We start from the raw sequence: 22,735 nt of genomic DNA, 5'->3' as shown, positions 1-22,735 counted from the left end.
TTGCGAGTTTTGTTAGAGGTAAGTATTCTGAAGTCTAATAATTCAGAAATGTACATCTTTTTAGGAAACACATATGAGACTGGATATTGAAGAAAGGAAAACGAAGAGACTCATCTTTGCCGCCGTCTTTAAAGACCATTGTTCTGTAATAATGGAAAGACTGTTCATTTGGTTTTTCAGATGTCTGGGAATCAAGATAGTCAGAGTTAGCACAAGATCCAATTTGGCCAAAGAAATAATTGTACAGGGCTCTAGTAAGACGGAATATAATTGGCAGTTACCCCCCCACCCCCACCCAGTCTCTCCTGGGCTGAAATGTGCTGGGAGTTCCGTGAGGATCAGGTCAGGTTGTGATAGCCTGGGAGCAGTGAGTCTCAGACCTAAGGATAATATATATTTTTTATCCTTTAAAATAAATCTTAGTCTCAGATCATAACTGTTGTCTAGGGACTTTGTGCTATTTCTTTAAAAAAAAAAATCACCTTTATCCAGTTGGCAAAATCCTCTGAGAACTTCCTGTATAATGTGCCATCCTCATGGACAGTACACTGTGGTTCAGATATTTCATTCAGTTGTTGAGTCGAGCTTTGATAAGATCCAGATGTACTGCACAAATAAAACTTTGATAATTTTCATAAGTACCTCCATACGCTGTGCTTATTACTCATTTATAATGTGATTGTTATGGCTGACGACTGATCTTTCTGCCCTTGAACTGAGAGCCTTGAGGGAAAGTCAGGAGTGGTAACCGTTTAAGAACTGTATCGAATTCCTAGAGCCCCGTGGGCTGGCGATGAGTTGTATATCACCCTCTTTCACAAGAAACACAACCGCTATATTTCTGCCTGTGTCTCTCTCTCTTATCTTCTCTGATTTCCAAGTTCATCTTTGGTGCCGTCACCTTTTCTGCCCCTTTCCACTCCTTACAGCAGCTCAAGGACAATCTGTATCAAAATCACTTGGAATGAATGTCTTTCGTAAGCACAGATTTCTAAGCCTTCCTCAGAACTACTGCTTCATATTAGAGGTGTGAGTGGCGAGGGAAAAAGCTACAAGCTTTAAAACCACCAGAGGTGATTTTTGTATGTCCTCAAGACTGAGGTCCACTATCCCAGTGATTTGCAAAGTGTGGTCCCCGGACCACCAGTATCAGCATCACCTGGGAACTCATTAGAAATGCAGATTCTCAGTACTCATCCCAGGCCTTCTGAATCAGAAACTTGGGTTGGGGCTTAGCCATCTGAGTTTTAGCAGGCAGCACATGTGATTCTGATACAGGCTAAAGTTTAGGAGCCATGACTCATCCCACGACTTTGGTGTGCCACATCTGCTCTGTGTTTGTAATGGAGCCGAAAGCAAGTGGGTGTCTAGTATTAAAGAACAGAAGTGAGAATTTGTTTCCAAAGGGTTCCAGGTGCACTAGGTTATAATATTATTTTACTTATCCAGGACCACTGAACATCCATCCATCCATCCATCCATCCATCCATCCATCCATCCATCCATCCATCCATCCAAACATCTATCTAATAAAACACTTTCTAAGATCCAAATATACAGACATTATCTAGAGATACTACCATGCATTTTAACCACAGCATCTGCAATATAAAAATTCCATGGAAAATTCAGCCCCTCCTACTTCCTTACCAATGCCATACACGTAGCTCTTTGGAATTATGTGATGAAAAATGGGTAGTTTAATTCTAATTAAATTGCAACTGTAGAGCCAGTGGCAGCCTAGCACTTTCATCAAAGATGCTATGTTAACAGTATTTAAAACACATTCAGTCTATTTTCAGGATTAAAGAAGGGCAGGATAATTTGTAATAAATGTTAAATACTAAACCAAACTCAGCCTTGGGCTTACTCATAGCTTTAAGCAGTGCCAGGCCTTAGGGTAACTTCAGCTGATGTTCTTTTCAATGAATTTTATTGAGAAATTAGAAGCAACACTTTCGTCTTCGAGTGAGGCTGGAATTGAGCTCAAGGGAATTTGCAGGGCTCTGTTTTACTTTTTTTTTCTAACTTTAATCTGTTTCTGATCCACAAATTAGCTCTTTTTAAAAAGCCAGTATGTCTTTTGACTTTGAATCAATGATAGAGTATTAGAGTTGGAAAGGTATTTAGGGACTGCCTCCTGCCAATTCCCCGGGGGGGTGTGGGGGGGGGGAGATGGCCACCTGCCCTAGGAGAGACATTGCAATGTCTGGAGACATTTCTGTTGTTGTCATAATTGGAGGATGCTACTGGAATCTCACGGGTAGAGACCACGGATGCTGCTAAGCATTTTACAGTGCACAGGACAGCCCCTCACAACAAAGAATTATCCAGTCAAATGGTCAGTAGTGAGAGTCAAATTGTCAATCCTATTTTTTTTTTTTTTAGAAGAAACTTCATATCCCACAGTGATGGAACTAGAAGACTCAATGGAGGGGCTAGTGGTTCCTACACCCTCTGGACTGTCTCTCCATTGCACCCTCAGGATTCTTTCTGAGGGTGCAATGGAGACAGTCCAGAGGGTGTAGGAACCACTAATTTTTAAAAAATTAAAAATTATAATTTTAAAAAATTTATAAAAGCACTGTTATACCATATAAAATTTTAATACAATGCATATCAAATGAAACAATTTAACAAGTTGAGCTGTTTGTAGTGTGGATTATATGCTTTGGTTTTCCCATAGGCATGTGGGTTTACATAGACATATAGGTTTACCTATTCAGTTGCATATCCTGCTCTTCACATAATACTGTCATACATTTTACATTATTGCTTCAAACTTCATGCTGATTTTTCTGTCCTTATAATGTTACTTTTAGAATATGAGTGTATTTAAATATTTACCTCTTGTTGAACTCATAGCTTGCTTCTAATTCTGCTGTCATGTAGTTTGTTCTATGTTTCTCTGTTTGCCAATTTAAAAATAAGATGTTGATAGGAATGTAACCTAAAGTATTTAATGAAAGTGACATTTCATCATCACGTTTTTATATTTTTCTACCTCACTTTTAAAACATGCAATTAGCTCTGGGAGACGGGTGCATAGAAATCACTACCATTGCCCCATTTGACCTCAAGCCTCTGAAATTGTTGAGTCCTTAATATAGTGAGAATTCATAGCCCTAATTTTATTTGTAACAGTTGGAATCACATGTTCATTCCAGTCACATGTTACATATTTCTATTGCACATATTATATGAGATAGTTCTCATTTAACAGCAAACAGTTTTCATTCCACAAATGGCTGTTAAAATCACAGGAATTGTGAAATTGGATTTATCTGAGCTTCTGCAGCTGCCTGAATTCCTTGTGGCAAGATAAATGCCAGATTATTTTTTATTGGCTCCATACTTAGGGAAACCATGAAAAACTTGGAATGTCCTTTAAAAACTGTCACAATGGTACAGTTCAATTCAGTCTAAAAATGCATTATTAGGCAGTTTTCTCTCCCCTCCCCAACACTGCTGTGCCTTCCTTTCTTTCCCTCCAACCCCGCTACTCCTGCCATTTGATATAAAATTCTGAAAACATTATGACTTGGGTTATGAGTTTTATTATTAAATCAAAACTCATAGCTAAATTTTATCATCTTAATAGTCCATTATTGTTTGGGTCAGATTGGTTTGTTGTTGCTGCACATTAATGCACTTCATTTATTCATTCATTCATTCATTCATTCATTCATTCATTCATTCATTTTTACCTTTTCACCTATTCCGCCCACTCCCAGCCCTGCCTCTGACAACCACCACTCTGTTCTCTGTATCTATGAGCTTTTTCTTTTTTTGTTTTAAATTTTAGATTCCACATATAAGGGAGATCATACAATATTTGTTCTCTGTCTGACTTATTTCACTTAGCACAATGCCCACGAGGTCCATCCTTGTTGTCGCAGAGGGCAAAACTGCATTCTTTTCTATGGCTGAGTACGGATGTATATTGTTTCCATAGCTTGGCTTTTGTCAGTAATACTGCAACAAACACAGGGATGCAGATATATTTTTGAGTTCGTGCTTTCATTTTCTCTGGATAAATTCCCAGAAGTGGAATTGCTGCCTCATGTGGTAGCTCTGTTTTTAATATTTTGAGGATTTTATTATATTGTTATTACAGTTTTGGTTGTCTTCCTTGAAGGTTTTACATGTGGACAAAACTAATGTGAACTGAGAGCTCCCAGTATGTGGGCTATTTGAATTCAATTATACACTGAGGCACTGAGGTTGCTTCTGTATGTCTCATGTGGTCATTTTTTGCAATTAATAAAGCAATGTTCTAGACTATTAGTGACATTTTTCCATTGGACCTCTTTCTAAAGGGGTAAAACTTGGATACTTGAAGTAGTGATTGGGTGATAGTAGCCGTGGTGATGGTGGTGGAGATGATGGTGATGATAATGTTGGTGCTGGTCACGCAGCTTGTAAGTGGCAGAGTCTGGATTCAAACCCACGCCCGTGTACACAAAAAAGCTAACTTTTAACTATATGTCATGTTGCCTAGTGATGGCATTAGCTGCATTTGCAAGTGAGGAAACATATTCAATTGCCAAATTTGAGAATAGCTTGGAGAGTTATTTTAAAATAATTTTGGTGGTACAATTTTTAAAAACCTTTGTTTCATTTTTAAAAAATCCCTGCTTAGAAAGCCATTCAGAAGCCAGAGCACAGAATAATGCCATAATAAACAAAGTGCCAGATCCAGGTGTCTGGGTATAAATAAGTCCTGGCATGCATCACTTGTTCTCTGTACGCTGGTACCTTCTGCAGACTGTTGTTCCAGAGTGTGAAGTAGATGGCAAAGGTGAGTTTTAAGACTTCAGTGCCACCTAGAAAAGTCTAGGCCAAAAAAGACATTAAAAAAAATTTTTTTTTAATTAAATGCAAATTTTATTAAGGACTTCCAATTACATATTTCAAATTTCTTTAATGGAATAGAACCATTTTGGAACTGGAGAGATGGCATAGATGAACACTGATATCCCCTGAAACCCCAATTTTATTAAGAGAACAATTCCTCTGCAAACCACATTAAACCACATTACCCTTATATAACAAGATGAAATAGTATCTATCCCTCACTTTGGCAATAGCTATTTCCTAAAGAAAAAAAGAAAATAGTGGTTTTGCTACTTTAAAGTTCATTAAAAATGGGATCCTATCTTTAGATGAACATTTTTTAAAGTTCAGCTTTGTTAAAATGAGTTATGGGTACCAAAAAATATTAGTACAGAATGTCTAATCAAAGCAACCAAAATCATTTTGAAAATGAAGAGGAAAAACATTAAGGTGTTTTCACAGCATTTCCCCCCCTATAAACTATTGCAATTGGTTAAGGGTTTCCAGTAGTTAATTAAAATCTCAGGAGCGAAATCGATAGTACTATACAAATAACAAAATGTATTCACATTCCAAGACTTTAATACTAAATTTTCAAAATGGAAGCTCTTATCACTTCTAAAAATGAACCTAATGTTATTTTATTACAAGCAGAAACTCTAAACTATTCTCCCATTACAATCCAATTAGTCCATCTTGCCAAAACTTTTAAGTTCACCACAAAAAATTAACAGTAATTAGCCAGAGATACTTTAAATGTGGCTCTACAATCTCAGATTTAATGGCACCTCCCCTCCCCCCAATGCATCTTACTTCTATTTTAGTACCATGATCTCTATGGTCATAACTAAAATACCTAAAAACAATCCTTGGACCTTTTGAAATAGTTGGTTATCCATCCACTTCTATTAAAAAAGAAGCCACAATAAGAGCATTGCCTGACCAGATCCCAAGTAAAGTACTTAACTTTTGTCTTCCAGTTTATTTATCAAACCATGGCAGAATAAAAGGCCGAATATACTTGTGGTGCAAATAGGCCCAACTTTTTAAGCTTTTAATAAGGTTGAGAAGCATTTCATATTCTTTAACTTAATATGCCTAACACATGTGAGGTAGTTAAGGAAACAGTAGTACCCATTTTAATACATAGTAAACAGAAGCATGGGTAAATAACATACTCATACTTTAAACAATAAGAATTGGAATTAATTGGGGCCCTCTCTCATTCTAACCACAAAGGAAACTAAACTTAAACTTTCTTTAAAAAAAAAAAAAAATTACATCATTTGTCTTTGTTTTTTTTTCACTTTCTCATTAGATGCAGCACATTGCTTCCAAAGTTGGCACCCTTTCCTTCCATATGTTGGTAAACTGGGTACAATACTTAATTCAAGCTAGGGCTCCACTTCTGCCTGAATTAGTACAAAATTATAAGACATTATCTTGTGAGAACTAAAATTATATTTGACATTTTTTATTTTAGACTGCAAAAACAAAAACAGGGAAGCAAACAAACAACAAAAAACTTGAAATGAACTTGTCAAATGATGGATATTCATCCTTTCCAGGGAAGTAGAAGGTAGACCAGTGCAGGTTATCCTCAAGGCCACATACATCCTGCTTTACTGCTGCTTGCACTCTGCTGGGTTTTGAGCCTTCTTTGAGTCATAGCCTGGATCATTTTCTTCATCTTCTTCTTCCCCTTCCTCATCCCCTTCTTCACCTTCTTCGTCATTGTCGTCATCATCATCATCATCATCATCATCATCTTCAACAGCTTCTCCAGTAAAGTACAACACTGATCTTGGGATTATACGCTCAAATAAAAAGTGACCAATTTCAAAGTCTGCAGCAAGGATGGCTTCAGCAGCAGCATCCAGATCTCCACGCTCAGGAACTTCAGGAGGGGCAAAGAGGTTAAAGAATGAGTCATTGGAAACTGTTTTGGTCACAGTACAAACTGACCCATGTCCCTTGTGTTTCTGTTTCTTTTCAATGGTTTTCAAAGTGACATTCTTCCCTTTTTTCCAATCTATCTGGCACCCTGTACAACCCATAATTTCTGGTCCATCAAAAGAAAAGGGATCAGAATCATCTGGTCCTGACCTCATCCTGTATGTCTTTGTCAACACTTCATTTGTGAAATAGTCATTGGGTTCAAAGTGAAATTCTAGAACAAAACTCACAGGCTGCCCAGCACCTGAGAACTTCACTTTAATATCTTTCAAGTGCTTCAGAATAGGCTCATCATGTTCCGGAACCGTATCACTGAGCAAGTCACCATTCTTAAAAACAGCCAACCAAAATTCAGGAATTCCCTTGGGGTCTTGTGTCTCTTCATCTTTTTCACATCTTCAATCTTGGCCTTTTCTTTCATCTCCTCCAAAATTTCATTTTCCTTATCTGGTTTCCATTCACATTCTCCTTCCACAGGTTCATAAATTGCATTAATGATCTCAAATCGCTTATCAAATAAAGGCTGATAGAGAACAGCATTCTTTCTTTCAGGATCATGAACTTCCTCATGAAACCTGGCGTCTACCTGTGCACATTTAACTTGAAGGCTTTTGGGAGCATCCACTCGTCTTTTAACTACCTTAGGCAGGCTTTCGAGGTATCCTGTTGGTGTTCCCGCCAGACCATGGTCTTCCTTGCAGGGCTGCAAGAACCTGAGGATTTTGCATCATCTGAACCGTCAGCTGACGCACTTTGGTGTTTGTTTCTTCACCAACTTCTTCTTCTACTTCTTCAACATCATCCAAATCTTGACCAAGCTCAGACTGTTCTTTGTTGTCAATGTGTGCCATGTTATTAAGAACTCCAAATATCGGTGGCCAGCCCGGGGAGCCGGGTGGCTGGAGCGGCCCAGTCAGTGACTCAGGGCAGCGAGGGAGGAGCAGGTGGTGCTACAAAAGTAAAGATGTTTGTTTTAAGTCTTAGGGGAAATGGAGGAAATCTACTGGAAGACAGTTACTTCTACTCATTCAGGCAATGGGGAAAGAGCCCCTAAAACAAGAGCATTTTCAGTGTGTCTGTATTTTCCTTTGGCGTAAAATCAATGACCTGCAGTCAGATGCACACTCTTGTGGTCTCCTGCCTTGCTGCCCCACCTTCGAGCTTGACTGGTGAGCTCAGCAGAAGAAGGGACGATGGGCCTGGGATATCGGTATTAAGTGCAGAGGTATGTAAATTATTGCCAACCCCTCTGCGGTTAAGCATGCACAGACGCAACAGAATGAGCTTTCTCATTTCTGAGAGCATGTGTGCACTTGTACGTGTGTGTGTAAGTTGTGTTCCACTAATACCAGCTGACTTTGTATTTTTTCTTATGGAAATTCTGATTTGCAAAATATAGTATCATGGGCAGGATTTTCAGATGTCTGAGACTTTCCTATTTAGTTGTTTCCCTGTAAAAATTATATTTTTGGAGTACTTGGGATATACTAGGCACTGTGAAATCTTTATGTAATTCTCTCAAAAACATTATAAGTCTGCAGTATATTACTACTCTTTTTTAGATAATGAAACGGGTAAGGAGGACACTCGGGGTAACAGAGCTAACTAATGGCAAACAGGACTCAAACAACCTCCAAAGATTCTGCTAATAACCGCTGCTCTACAATGCTTAGAGAAGTAAAAACTACAAATTTTATTTCATATAAATGACCTACTTTTGGAAGAAAACTTTCTCTACTGGTTTCAATCAGATGTAACAGCAATTGACTGAGAGAGTTATTCTTCACACCAGATCCCAAGGCCTTTAGTAAGGTGGTTAAGATGCCCCTTAATGTGCCTGCTGTACCCTCATATCTGATGACTAGTCCTTCTGAAGGTGTCACGCAGAGTGGGGTTCAAATCCTGCCTCTACCACTTATAGGCTTTCGTTTTCCAGCCAAGTCATTTACCCTCTCCAAGCCTCAGCTTGCTCATCTATAAAGTGGGAATGATGATAATTTCACCCTTATAGTGCTGTGTAGAAGATTAAATGAGAGGAGATATGCATGCATAGAGCTGAACATAAGACCTGAAGTGAATGGAATGCTCAGTTGAATACTCAGAAAGTGTAAAGTAAAAAAGAAAGCATTGTCAACCTCATGAGAAATCTTATAAAAAAGATTAACTTGAAAAATATCTACTACAGTTCATAAGGACAGAAACATTCACATAACGTAGCCTCAGTTGTACATGTGGCTTATCTATGAAGACCACATGGCTAATTTTGGCCCATGGACAAATTCCAATGTAGACTGCTAGATATCATGCATATCTTGAGATTTCTCACGAATGCCCTTAAAGGCACCATAGCTACTTAACAGCACACTAAATCCCATTCCAAATGGCTTAGGTTCTATAGATTCTCCCTTCTCCCTAAATGCCCTTTCCACCCCTACTTCTCCCTAAAGTTACTGGAGTGCACTTGGCATTGTGGCTTAAATTTTGGCCAAAGTTAGGCTAATCTCTGGGGTCATCTCTCTGGAAATTCAGCTGCACTCCTCATTCCTTCCAAGCCTTGTCAATTGTAATAAAGTGAGCCAGCCCTTCCTCCTCTGCTATTCTGAGGAAATTCTTCCATAGGCCTGAAGATGGAAATTTGGCTTGGTGACATTTCCAGAAAATACACAGCATTGCTATGAGCTATGGGTATATTTCATCCATATCTCTGCCAGGTTTTCTTGAAGGAAAGTATTTTTGAAGGCTCAATCTCCTTAAATAAGATGAATTTAGACTCATAAATTAATCACACTTTATATTTTAGAATTTTCAAGAAATAACCATCTACATTTAGCTTCTTAGATTCTCATGCTGATCTTATAAGTAGGTAGAGAACCTATATTTAGAGATTTTGCAGGTGAAATATACTTCTTTAGAAAATAGTTCTGCTGGGTACTTTGGAAAGGGATTGAGATTTTCCTCATATATTAAAAGAAAACTGGGGGAAGAAACAGTAATATTTCTGGTATGGGCATGCATGAAAAAGTATTTCACTGACATGGTAAGTCAACCCTTCCTCTCTACCAGAACATTTGTGAAATACTTTTTCTTGTGTTTTAACTAAGTGTGTTTATCAGCCTTTGTAAAGAAGCCCAATGCTATAGTTGGAAAACAGATTCTCTTGCAGAGCAGGTAATGATTAGTCAACGCCAGGATCATAAACTACAAAATGACAAAAATGTCCATATAACTAACCTTCATAGTTCCTAATACACTGCAGCCAAGAACTCTAGAAATGTATTTCGTGGTGGTGTTTTAGGGCTAAAGTAAATTATCTAGAATTCCCAACAAAGAAGAATATAAAATATATGCTTTTGTCTACACATCTAGTTTTATATTTAGTAATTAAATCGGGGACCTACATCTTTATAAAAAATTAAGAATTTGGTCTAGCCAGTGTGGCACAGTGATTGAGAATTGACCCATGAACCAGGAGCTCACCAGTTCATTCCTGGTCAGGGCACATGCCCAGGTTGTGGGCTTGTTTGATACGTGGTGCAGGGTGTGCAGGAGGCAGCCAGTCATTGTTTCTATCTCTCTATCTCTCCCTTCCTCTCTCTCTCTAAAATCAATAAAAACATATATATTTTTTTAAATCAGAAAAAATTCTAAGAATTTGAAACTAGGTTCCTGGTGGGGGAATGGGAGGCCCATAAATTTCTAACATGCTTGTGAAATGCAAAATCCTGTTCAATTACTACAAATGTATTGATAAAAGAAAAATATGGTACATGAATGACCAGGTCTTGATTCTTTGTGAGAAGAAAGAGAACATAGGAGCATCTCAAACAAGATGGTCAGTTATTATCTATTAGAAATGCCCAAGATGGAGTAACAAGAGCTGGATTTACCTCGCAATTGTAATAACCAAAAGAAAAATGGGCACACACACACACACACACACACACACAAACAGTTTTCAAGACACTGGACATCAGGAAATGAAAGACAGTGATCCTTGAAAAATGGGAGACAAATGAGGTGAGCCTTATGTTGCTCCAGGTTATTGCCATGAGAGAGTTTTCAGGCCATGGAGAAGGAAAGCGGAATTCAAGTGGAGCCCAATGAGTTAGGGAGACAGAGCTGAGAGTCCAGGGAGACCAAAGTGGCAATAATTCACAGGACAGAATACCATAGAGGAGAGAGCTGCACACAGAGAGAACTCCAAAGATCTGCAGAGGGCCCCCTTGATTATTCAGCAGAGTACTGATAGACATACATGTGAGGAGATGACCTGAGCTTGGGGGAAGAACCATCTGAAATGGATTAGGGAATAGTGCCAGTTGCTTACACAGGGCAGTGCCTTTTCTCACCAGCAAGACTGGAAAACTCATGATTCAGAGACCATTGGGGAGAAAACTTGGGAAGGTCTTGCCTTGAAAGCGAATAATTAACCTTAAATTTAGCACCATACAGACTCGCCTAACAAATCATAACAGCAAGATCCAAAGGATCAAATTGTTTCCATGTAACTTGACTGCCTCCCAAAACAAAGCACATAAATATTTATTGGAATACAAAAGTATTCCACATGTAACAAGTATAATTTCACAATGTCTGGCATAAAAAGAAGCAGAAAGACCTGGTCCATAATCAAGAGCATAATCACTCAAAATCAAACCAGAACGGACATTAATGTTAGAATTAGCAAAGATATTAAATCAATATAACTCTATCCCTATGTTAAAAAGTTAAACAGATACATGGAAGATAAAATGATTCAATAGAATTATTAGAGAAGAAAACTGCAATGTCAAGGAGGAACAATACACTAAAGGGGATTAATGACAAATCATATTTGGTAAAAGAAGAAATTAGTGAACTGGAAGATGTAGCAATAGAAATTCTCCAAAATAAAACTCAAGGAGGACAAAGATTTAAAAAGAAAAATGAAAAAAGCATTGCCTTGGCCAGCGTGACTCAGTTGGTTGGAATGTCGTTCTGTACAACTAAAGAGGGTGGGTTTGATCCTCTGTCAGGGCTTGTATGGGAGGCAACCTATCAATGTTTCTTTCCACACCTCTCTCTCTCTCTCTCTCGCCCCTCCCTCCTTCCTCTAGAATCAATGAAAAACATATCTTTGGGTGAAGATTTTAAAAAAAGAAAAGAGCATCAATGAATTTCAATACTTTCTCTCACTAATTGGCAGAAAAAGTAAAAGAAAATCAGCAGAAATGTAGTAGACTTGAATAGCACTACAAACTAACTTGATCTAATGGATATTTATAGAGCACCCTACAACAAGACAGAATACACATTCTTTTCAAGTACACATGAAACATTTACAAAGATAGACCATATTGGGGGCCATAAAACAATTCTCAAAATGTTAAAGTATTTGATTCATACAAAGTATGTCTCTGACCAAAACAGAATTAAATTAAAAATCAATAGCAGAAAGATCTTTGAGAAATCCTGAAGTATTTAGAAACTAAATAAACACTTCTAAATAATCCATAATCAAAGAAGAAATAAAAATAGAAAATATTTTGAAATGAATGAAAGTAAATCACGATATACCAGAATTTGTGAGATTCCACCATATCAGTACTTAGGATGACATTTATAGCATTAAATGCCCATATTGATAAAAAAGAAAGGTTTCAAATCAGTGACCTCAACTTCCACCTTAAGAAACCTGAAAAGAAGAACAAGATAAACCCAATGTAAACAGAAGAAAGAAAGTAATAAAATTAAAATTGAACTCTATGAAATAGAAAAGAGAACAATAAATAAAAGCAAAGCTGTTTCTTTGAGGATATCAAAAAAATTGATAAACGTATAGTCAAATTCACCAGGAAAAAACAGAAGACACTACCAATATCAGGAATGAGAGAGGAGATATACCCTATAGATATTAAAATGATAATCAGGAAATATTATAAACATTTTTGCCTATGAATTAGATATCTTAAGTTAAACTAGATAAATATCTTGTAATGCATAAATTACCAAATCTCACTCAAGAATAAGTAATCTAAATAGCTCTAAACATAAAAGAAATTGAATTTGTAGTTCAAACTTTTCCATTAAGTAAACTCCAAGTCAAGATATTTCACTGAAGTCAACAAAAGTTTTAAGGAAGAAATAATACCAATTCTATACAAACTCTTACAAAAAATTAAAGAGGTAGGCATACTTCTCAACTAATTCTTTGAGGCCAGATTACCATGACACCAAGATAAAACAAAGACATTACTTGAAAAGGAGAATACATACCAACATTCCTCATGAGTACAGATTCAAAAATTCTAAACAAAATCCTAGCAAATCAAATCCAACAATATTAGTTTGATTGTGGTAACCATTATACAAGATATACTGACAAGAGAACACCACATTGTACACCTACAATTTATATTTGTCAGAAAACAAACAAATCCAACAATAGATAAAAAAGATAATGTGACATTTACCCCAGAAATGCACAGATCTTTGAGCCTTCAAACATATAATAGAGCAGTTGCTCTCTGTTAATAACATTACTTATGGTGATGTTCTGTTTTTGTGTTTTTGCATTTTTGCATTCTATTTCAATATTAAGCTTTTATGGAATTAATACAGGTTAAGTGATTCATTTTTGAGGATTGTTATTGTAAGGATTAAATAAAGTATTAAATGTAAAGCATTAATAACAGGTAACAATAAATTTTTGCCAGTTAGAAATCTATTTCTTGATTAGGTTCACAAACACTTCTTTCATAGGAAAAAAAAATAACATTGGCCACCTACTTCCTCTCCTTCTGAACTGGCATGTCTTGTGTCCTCACCAAGCAGCCATCATCCACATAATTGTGGACATGTTTTCATGATTCTTTAGCCTTAGAGCAGTGCTACTTGAAGTGCTGGTCTATAACAAGATAAGAAGTTAGCATTAGAATATAAATCAAGGCATTGTTTCATTGAGAAAGTCTCACTACAAAAAAATAGTCAGCTGAACTAATCAGTGTGCTTAGTAATATGATTGACTTATATCATGGTGCAAGGTTCTTGTCATGGACCAATAAACTGTAGCTTGGCACACTGAATGCCAAGGTCTTCGAGGATGTCATGTCTTGCACAGAGATTGGATTCTAAAGTCAGCATTTATACTTGCTCTCATAACATCACACTATGGTGCATATTTTGAACATGTGTATAAAGGTATATGTGTTTGTGACATCAGTAAATGTGACTTTGACATCTCTACTTTCTCTTGAGGTCATTACATATAACTAGATCTCATGCAAATGTGTACTCCAAATTTTTTAACCATATAGAAGGTACTAAAAATAGCAGTATATTTCTTGCATGTGAAAATAGCTGGAGGATCGATCAATCCTTTAACAAAGATCTGGGATGCTGTAGCAACTAAGTTTTTTTTTTCATGTGAAAACACCTGTCGAGTGGTAATGGCTGTCCATGCACTGTGTGAAGACATACTGGGAGAATGAATCTGGGAACAAGTACTGCAACTGATCAGTGATGTCTGCCATGGGTATGGGAGTGAAGCAAGGCAGTACTCCATGCTGTGTATTCATCTTTCTTGACTAAGGTTTCTGAGTTTATCTTCTATTAAAAGAGTGATTTGAGTTTCTCTGTTGCAGGACATGAAAACCATGGCAGAAAAGAAGAACCAAGTCTTACTGCCAAACCTGGAGATGCCTCTTTTCAAGAATATTACATGGATGTAGCTTTCCTCATTGATTCTTCCCAAAAAGTAGGAAATGATGAGTTTAAGGAAGTGAAAGCTTTCATAACCTCAGTGCTTGACTACTTTCACATTGCCCCAGATCCACTAACTTCCACCTTAGGAGACAGAGTGGCTGTCCTGAGCTACTCTCCTCCAGGCTATATGCCCAACACTGAAGAATGCCCTGTCCACCTGGAATTTGATTTGGTTACTTATAACAGCATATACCAAATGAAACATCACCTCCAAGATTTCCTTCAACAGCTCAATGGAAATGTTTTTATTGGCCATGCCCTGCAGTGGACAATTGACAATGTCTTTGCAGGAACCCCCAACCTGCGGAAAAACAAAGTTATCTTTATTATATCTGCTGGAGAAACCAACCCCTTAGATAAGGAAGTCTTAAGAAACGTATCTCTGAGAGCCAAGTGTCAGGGCTACTCCATATTTGTGTTTTCATTTGGTCCTATGCATAATGACAAGGAATTAGAAGAATTAACCAGCCACCCACAGGATCAGCACTTAGTCCAGCTTGGCCGAACCCACAAGCCAGATTTGAACTATATCATCAAGTTTGTCAAGCCATTTGTCTATTCAGTCAGACGTAAGTTATTAAACCTTTTCTTCTATTGCTTTTCTTTACATTTTATTTATTTATTTTTAATTGAATTTATTGGGATGACACTGGTTAATAAAATTATATAGGTTTAGGTGTACAATTCTATAATACATCATCTGTATCAAGTCTCCTTCCATCATCTTTTACCCTTCCCCCTTCACCCTCTTTTACTTCCCCCCACCTGCCTTTCCCTCTGGTAATCATCATACTGTCGTCTGTCTATGAGTTGTTTTTTCTTAATCCCTTCCCCTTTTTCACCTAGTCTCAACCCCCTCCCCTCTGATAGCTGTCTGTTCTCTGTATCTATGAGGCTGTTTCTATTTTGTTAGTTTACTTTGCTCATTAGATTCCACATACAAGTGAAATCATACGGCATTTGTCTTTCTCTGACTGGCTTATTTCATTTAGCTTAATAGTCTCTAGGTCCATCCATGCTGTTGCAAAAGGTAAGATTTCCTTCTTTTTTACAGCCCAGTATTATTCCGTTGTATAAATGTACCACAGCTTTTTTGTCCATTCATCTACTGATGACCACTTGGGCTGCTTCCTTCTATTGCTTTTGTAATACATTTAATGTCTCTGTGTACAATCCACCAGGTGACTTAGTAACATGATCCTCATTTCAGTCTAGAGCAGTGGAGTCTAACACATGAGTAGGAGGTAGTGAGAAAACCACAGAGAAAAATCTCAGATCTTATTGACCTTGAACGTTACTGTTACACTGTCAAGATCTTTGTCAGAAAACCCCCGTATGAGTAAAAAGTGTCTTTTAACCCTAACCTGTGAGTATTTACTATATACCAACTTCTTTCAACTGATCGTATACTTAGTACAGCCCTCAAATAAAAGTATCAGTATCCCCATTTTACAAGTTTGAAAACTAAGTTTCAGAGACATTAAATAAATCGCTCAAAAGCTCACAGTTAATAGTTGGCAAATTCTAGACTCAACTCTATGCATTCTGACCCCAGGGTTGTGTTCTTGTCTATTAAACTATACTTCAATTTCTAAACCCTTAACAAGAGATACTGCTGTAATAAATAATAATCCACTGCTCCAAGGACTTCCATTTTATCTTGTCATTATAAATTACCTTTGGTTCTGACTTGCATTCTTATAAGTCATGGGCACAGATCTCTTCTAGAACCTGTGCCCCAGACAGCTGGCTTGGGTGCAGCCAGGCAGGAGAGTTAAGGGTGTCTTCACAGTGAGGCTTTGAGAGTAGCTGCCCCAGCCTCTGTCCATGTGTTGTAATTTTTTACATGGGTACAATGGAATACCTAAGAGCTTGCACCAGCAAGCAAGTCCTGGCCTGTGCTGGGGATTAGGAGTGGGTCAGAGGCCACATTGAATGGTTGTCCGAAGCTCCTGCAATTGTACCAGGGAACCTCAGGGATGAAGATTTTTCTGGCACTCATAAAGCACCAGGAATCTTGGAACTCAAGATTTATATTTAGTTGCAGGCTTATCACTTGCAAAATATGGTGCCTTCTTCCAACCCTGAGATAAATAGGCCAGGGAATTTCAGTAGTTAATGGTGTCTTCTAGAAAAATCCTCCTCTTATAGGGAGAGAAACAGATTATAAAAGAGATTAAGGGATATCCTTGAAGTATATCATGAGCCTGTGACATAGAGAGCACGAGAATTTTTGCTGTATCACGTTGACTTTGCCAACGAGGTATTGCAATGTCAGAGAGTGCCCACTTTGCTGAGTCCTTTAGAAAATCAATTCGCTCTTGGAAACACATCCAACCACAGGATAAGATTAACTGACTTTGGGTGATACTCAGAATGTGAAATGGTAAAATTAAATTAACCAGCCCACTCTCTCTCCAGATGCCTTCAACAGCTATCCTCCTGCAGATCTGAGACCCAAGTGTGTTAATATCACCTCTTCCAATCCAGAGAACGTTGACATAGAAGACACTGTATAGTGAGTTGACAATTCACAGTTTGGGTAATACAGCAGCTGGAAAAGGTCCTTAAAAGAATAATTTGAGATGAATGGTGTTTTAGTTTTGAGGATGCATGTGTGTGTGTGTGTGTGTGTGTGTGTGTGTAAAATGCTCCTGGTTTGTGATGACAGCACAGATCTGGTGTTTTTAGAAGATCAAATATGACCCATATTAGCAAGAACCATGTTTCCATTTCTTTTGCTTTTACAAAAAAACTTCACAAAAAACAGGCCCTTAAAATACCCTACTAGTAATTCTATAACACTGCTCTGATATGGGTACTGCCAAACAGAAAATTTAAATTATCAAAGGTTAGATGTAACCATTTTAGAGCAGCAGAAAAACATGAAAAAGAAAAACATTTACCATTTAGTAAACAGAACTCATAGGAAGATTGGCAGAAAAGTCTTTTAAGTTTGATTTTGCAAAGTACAACCATTAAGTACTCAATAAAAATTCAGTGATGAAAATAATATTGGTTTGGAGTCCTCAGCCCCTGCCACAAATGTTTAATTTCCCTTCAGAATATTAAAAAAATCACCCGCAGTCAAATTTCATCCACAAGCTGCATTTGGACCATTCCAATCACAGGCATAAAATTGCTTCCTGTGTATTATCTGGCTGTATTGACATTTAATCCTGTGAGGGACCTGGCTAACATGCTTTTCATCTCTTCCCTCCACCACTTCAGCTTTATTCCTGAGGTGTATGAAATAGAGACAGGGAGCAGCGAGCCGTCCGGGGAGTCTGGTTCCCAGGAGGAGCATGTCTTTGTGCTAAAGAGCAATCACGGGAATGGCTCTGGGATCACTGCTGATTTGATTCACAAGTTATACATGCTCTTTTCAACTGGGGAACTGATTATGAAAGATGAGGAAGACGCACATCCGGAAGAAATGACAGCTCCAGCAAATGATAGACAACGGGATAAAAGAGGTAACCTTGACTACAATGGGATTGAAGACCCTGGAGTACCTCTGCTTGCTTGGATTTTTCCCTGGCGGGAGATGAGCAATAAGAACTCACTGATGTGTGATGATAGGACGGAGGGGTCATTTGGGCTACAAGGGGTTCCCAAAATAAGGGGGCAAGGGTGCAAGGGAGATAAAACCCCAGAAAGGCAAACAGGGAGTCAGTGGTGTTGACAAAAGCAGAACTAGAATAGGTATAAATGTTTGGTGGGGGTCAGGGAATAGAGATATAAGAGGAGCAAGGTCAAGGGCCACAGGTCCTGAGTAAGCAGGAGAGCCCTGCACCCTGGAGGGGGAGAGGAGCTGTGCAATGAGCCTCCAGCATTTGCACATTTAGTCTGCCTTCTGCCTTAGCCACCAGGGCTTTCCTGGCCTGAGATGCAGGCTCCTAGCTGAACCCCGGGCTCAGTGGCACCTGGAGAGAACAGACTGCTGTGGTTCTGAGATCTCTGGTGGCTGAGGGCAGCTTCTCAGGCTGCGTGGGGAGATAGCAATGGACCTACAGCTAACGAGAAAATAGGAGATGGAGACAGGAAGCTATAGTAGGCTTTAGGGGAGCTACTCACAGTCTTTGCTGTGTACCAAAATTATGTGGGAAATTATTTTATAATAATTATGGCTGTGTGTCTACTAAAGCTGAAAATATGCATATCCTGTGACCCAACAATTATACTCCAGTGTACATGCCCAACCTAAAAATATATACTCACCAAAATTTATATACTAGAATGTTCATAACAGCACTATTTGTAATAGCCCCAAATTGGTAACAAAAATACCCAACAGCAGATATGATAAATACATTTTGGTGTAGTTATATAATAAAGTACTGTGTGTGTATGCAGTCTGCATATAAAATACTATATATGTATGTATACTTTATATATACACATATACTCTATATTATATATTAGATGTGGATATAAGTGTATATATAGAACAAAATCAGCAAAATGGTGAAAAATAAGAGAGATGAGGAGAGAGAAAATATGAAAAATATAGACAGAAAGGGGAGAGAAGATAAAATGTAAGGAAAAGGAAAATCAAATTTAAATGTGATGAAATATCTGGTTCTGGTCAAGATAGACTAAGCCCATTTAGTCTTAAAATAGAGCCAGCCCATGCTGCCAATTTCTCCCACTGATTAATTACAACTGAAAACTATGGACAAAACACAAAAGCAACTAACTGAGAACTCTGAAAAGTAGACAAAATCAGATACATTGTGAAGGGGCATGAGTTTCCTGCTTTCTTTTTTCTTTGGGGGCTTTGTGCTGAGGATGGGCACCAGCAAAACTCTGTAGTGATCCCATATCTCTGGGCAGAAGATCTAGGAAAAGGGGCCCCTATTTGTCTAACATGGTGGAAGAAATTCCCATCTTTTTCCCCTTTCCGCTCATGGCTTTGCTCTGAAGGTAGGCACAATGTGGAGCTGAGTGAAAGGCCAGGAAGCCAAAATGAGAAAGAAAGCCTGTCTTTCTGGCCAAAGGAACCAGGAAGAGAGGCCCCATTGGTCAGCAGGTGGGAGTAACCTCAGAGAGAAGAGATCCTCTAATACTAACTATGGGAACTGTGCAAATCCCAGGCTCTCCCCTAAGAGTACATGGTTGGGAAAGACCCAAAACAGGATAGCAAAGGCTTTGGACAGTAAACTGAGGTTGAAACCACTGCCCACAGGAGTGAGACGGCACCTGCATTCTGAACCTACCCGGTTGATTGCTTGCTTTAAAAAAAAGTTAAATTCTACAGAGAATTATAATAGGACTTAAAGTGTATACAGCATAATATTCAATATGTTCAGGATAGAATCCAAAATTATGCAACATACAGTGAACCAGGAGATGTGAACTATTTTCAAAGGAAAAGACAGTCAACAGATGCCAACCTCGAGCTGACTCAGATGTTGCAATTATCAAAGGCATTAAAGCAGCTATTCATCCTCTGTGAGATAAAAATAAACAACTTGAATTGAACAGAGAGATAAACATCCTCAGCAGAGAAATAGAGATAACAATAAAGAACCAAAGGAAATTTTAGAAGTAAAAAAAAGTACAATATCTGAAATTTAAAAATTCACTGGATGGGTTCAGTAGCAGAGTGAAGATGGCAAAGGAAAGAGTCATGAACTTGAAGAGACTAATTATATAATCTGAAGAGAGAGGAGATATTAAAAAGTGAACAGATGCCCGGCCGGGCGTGGCTCAGCAGTTAAGCGTCGACTTAGGATCCAGGCGATCAGGGTTCGATTCCTGGTCAGGGCACATGCCCGGGTTGCGGGCTGCAGCCGATCAATGACTCTCTCATCATTGATGTTTCTATCTCTGTCTCTCCCTCTCCTTTCCTCTCTCTGAAATCAATAAAGATATATTTAAAAAAAAAAAGTGAACAGAGCCTTGGAAACTTGTGGAACAATATCAAAAAGTCTAACATTTGTTTTATTGGCATTCTAGAAGGAAAGTAGAAAGGTAGATTCATTCAGAAAAAAATATTTGAGGAAACAATGGCCAAACATTGACAAAATTGGTAAAAGATATAATTTTACAGATTTTAAAACTCTAAGAAACCCCACTCAGGCACCTCATAAACTGCTGCAAACAAAAGATAAAGAAAAATATTGAAGCATTTAGAGAAAGACTACCTATTACAAAATAATGGAACAACTGTTCAAATGACTGTAGATTTATAATTCAAAACCATGGAAGCTAAAGGGTAGTGAAATAATATATTTTTTTAGTGCTAAAAGAACTATGAACACAGAATTTTATAAGCAGTGAAAAGAGCCCTTGGAATTAAGGTAAAATGAAGACGTTCTCAGATAAAAGGAAATTTCGAGAATGTGTTGCTGCTCTGCCTGGAGCGGTTGAGCATCGACCTAGGATCCAGGAGATGGTGGTTCGATCCCTGGTCAGGGCCCATGCCCAGGTTTTGGGCTCCATCCCCAGTAGGGGGCGTGCAGGAGGCAGCCGATCAATGACTCTCATCATTGATGTTTCTCTCTCTCTCCCTCCCCTTTCTCTCTCTGAAATCAATAAAGACATATTAAAAAAAGAGAGAGAGAATGTGTTGCCAACAAACATATTCTAAAGGAGAATTATGATGGACAACCAGGGAATTGGATTGAGGGAGGTCAAGTGACTGGAGACTGGAAGGCTGAAAGAACTGAGGAAGGGACTCAAATGAGAAATCAAATGGGGAATTGGAAGGGAGGCTGGTCGAGTAAGAGGAAGTGGCAGGTACCGGATGCTGCTCACCCATGTACAGAGCTATACTGTTTGTAAGGTCGTTTCATACCCATAGCTCCCTGGATTCCCTCCAAAATGCTGTGTGGGAGACAGGAATTGACATCCCTCATGTATAGATGGAGAAGCTGAAGCTCAAAGAGGTTTGGCGCTTCACTGGGACTTGACCCTGTCTGGCAACTCCTAATTCAGTGCGCTTTCCCAATGCTGTAGGAAGGAATTGGGGTGGGTCAGAGACAGAGCCAGTGGGTATAAGAGGGGATGTCTTAGTCAGCTCAGGCTGCCATAACAAATACTATAGTCTGGGTGGTTTAAACAATAGTAATTTGTTTTCTCACAGTTCCGGAGGCTAGGAAGTCCAAGATCAGGGTACCAGTCAATTTGGTTCCCGGTGAGACCTCTCTTTCTGGCTCGCAGACAGCCACCTTCTTGCTGTGTCCTGCATGGTGGAGAGTCCTGGTGTTTCTTTTTTTATAATGGCACCACTTTTATTAAGTCAGGGCTCCATCCTTATGACCTTATTTAACCGTAATCACCTTCTTAAAGGCCCTGTGTCCATAGTAGGGGATATAAGTTAACAAAGTAATTACAGGAAAGAACCCTGTAGATCAGCAGTTCCTAAACTTGTTTATATATTATAATGCCCTGGATATTTGTTGACAGTTCCATAGTGCAGCCCACACTCCACATCATTTAAGTCACATTCTCCGGGGGTGAGACACAGGCAGTCGTATTTTTTTGAAGCTCTACCGGTGATTCCAGTGTGCATACAGCTTTGGAAAACTGCTCTACACCCCAATTCAATCAGTCCTCTGAGATATCTAAAGTGGTTTGCTGCTGAAATGATAAGATTGGTAGAATCAAAAGGATTATTATCAAGTGAGCATTACCGATACTTCTCTTATTTATTCTCTTTCTTCCTAATTTCTTTTCTCCATTTTTCTATCTATATATCATACACCTGGAAGTAGATGATGTCTTGCATCATTTCCCTCAGAGAGTTCTTGCCACCTGCCCGATCTGGTGACATTTGGCTAGCCCTGCTCCATGAAGGCATTCTGAGTCTCCTCAGAAAATATCAGTGCGGCTTTTTTCTTGGAATCATGGAAGGTTAGAATTTGAAAATTGGAATGGCTCTAGAAATCAGTGAGTTTGACTGTATTTTTTTTTTTTTTTTACAGATAAGGAAATGGAAGTAATCAGTATTCATCAGCACTTAAATCTGTGACAATATCTATTAATAGAATTGATATTAAACTTTGTCTTACTCTAAAAATAAATAATAATAAGTAAAAATAATAGGGGAAAAACTACCCATCTCATTAAGAAATGCATTTCCAATAAAAATGATTACTTTTGTTTTGATAGAATTACCAATTGAAATATATGCTGTTTTGATAAATTCTAATGGTAATTCATCTAAAAAATCTTTAACACCTAGAAGCTTATA

At 38.2% G+C, this 22,735-nt stretch overlaps 1 protein-coding gene and 1 pseudogene across 2 annotated transcripts in view; one reads left to right on the top strand and one right to left on the bottom strand.

Moving 5' to 3' along the window:
- Positions 1 to 22,513, top strand: part of COL6A5 (collagen type VI alpha 5 chain) — a gene marked incomplete at both ends in the record, with an annotated part of 82,765 nt that extends 60,252 nt beyond the window's left edge. Inside the window, 4 exons of the mRNA XM_081159145.1 lie at positions 14,415 to 15,104; positions 16,957 to 17,053; positions 17,767 to 18,011; positions 22,467 to 22,513. Of these exons, the coding sequence (XP_081015271.1) occupies positions 14,415 to 15,104; positions 16,957 to 17,053; positions 17,767 to 18,011; positions 22,467 to 22,513 (1,079 nt within the window). The remainder of the gene's footprint in view (positions 1 to 14,414; positions 15,105 to 16,956; positions 17,054 to 17,766; positions 18,012 to 22,466) is intronic.
- LOC308567663 (nucleosome assembly protein 1-like 1 pseudogene) lies at positions 6,290 to 7,718 on the bottom strand (annotated as a pseudogene). Its single transcript has one exon. The product of its transcript is annotated as a nucleosome assembly protein 1-like 1 pseudogene (transcript).
- Positions 22,514 to 22,735: the final 222 nt, after the last annotated feature.

The sequence above is a fragment of the Miniopterus schreibersii genome, assembly GCF_964146895.1.
Source record: "Miniopterus schreibersii genome assembly, chromosome: 15".
Classification (NCBI taxonomy): Eukaryota; Metazoa; Chordata; class Mammalia; order Chiroptera; family Miniopteridae; genus Miniopterus; species Miniopterus schreibersii.
This window is presented reverse-complemented; position numbering and strand designations above follow the sequence as displayed.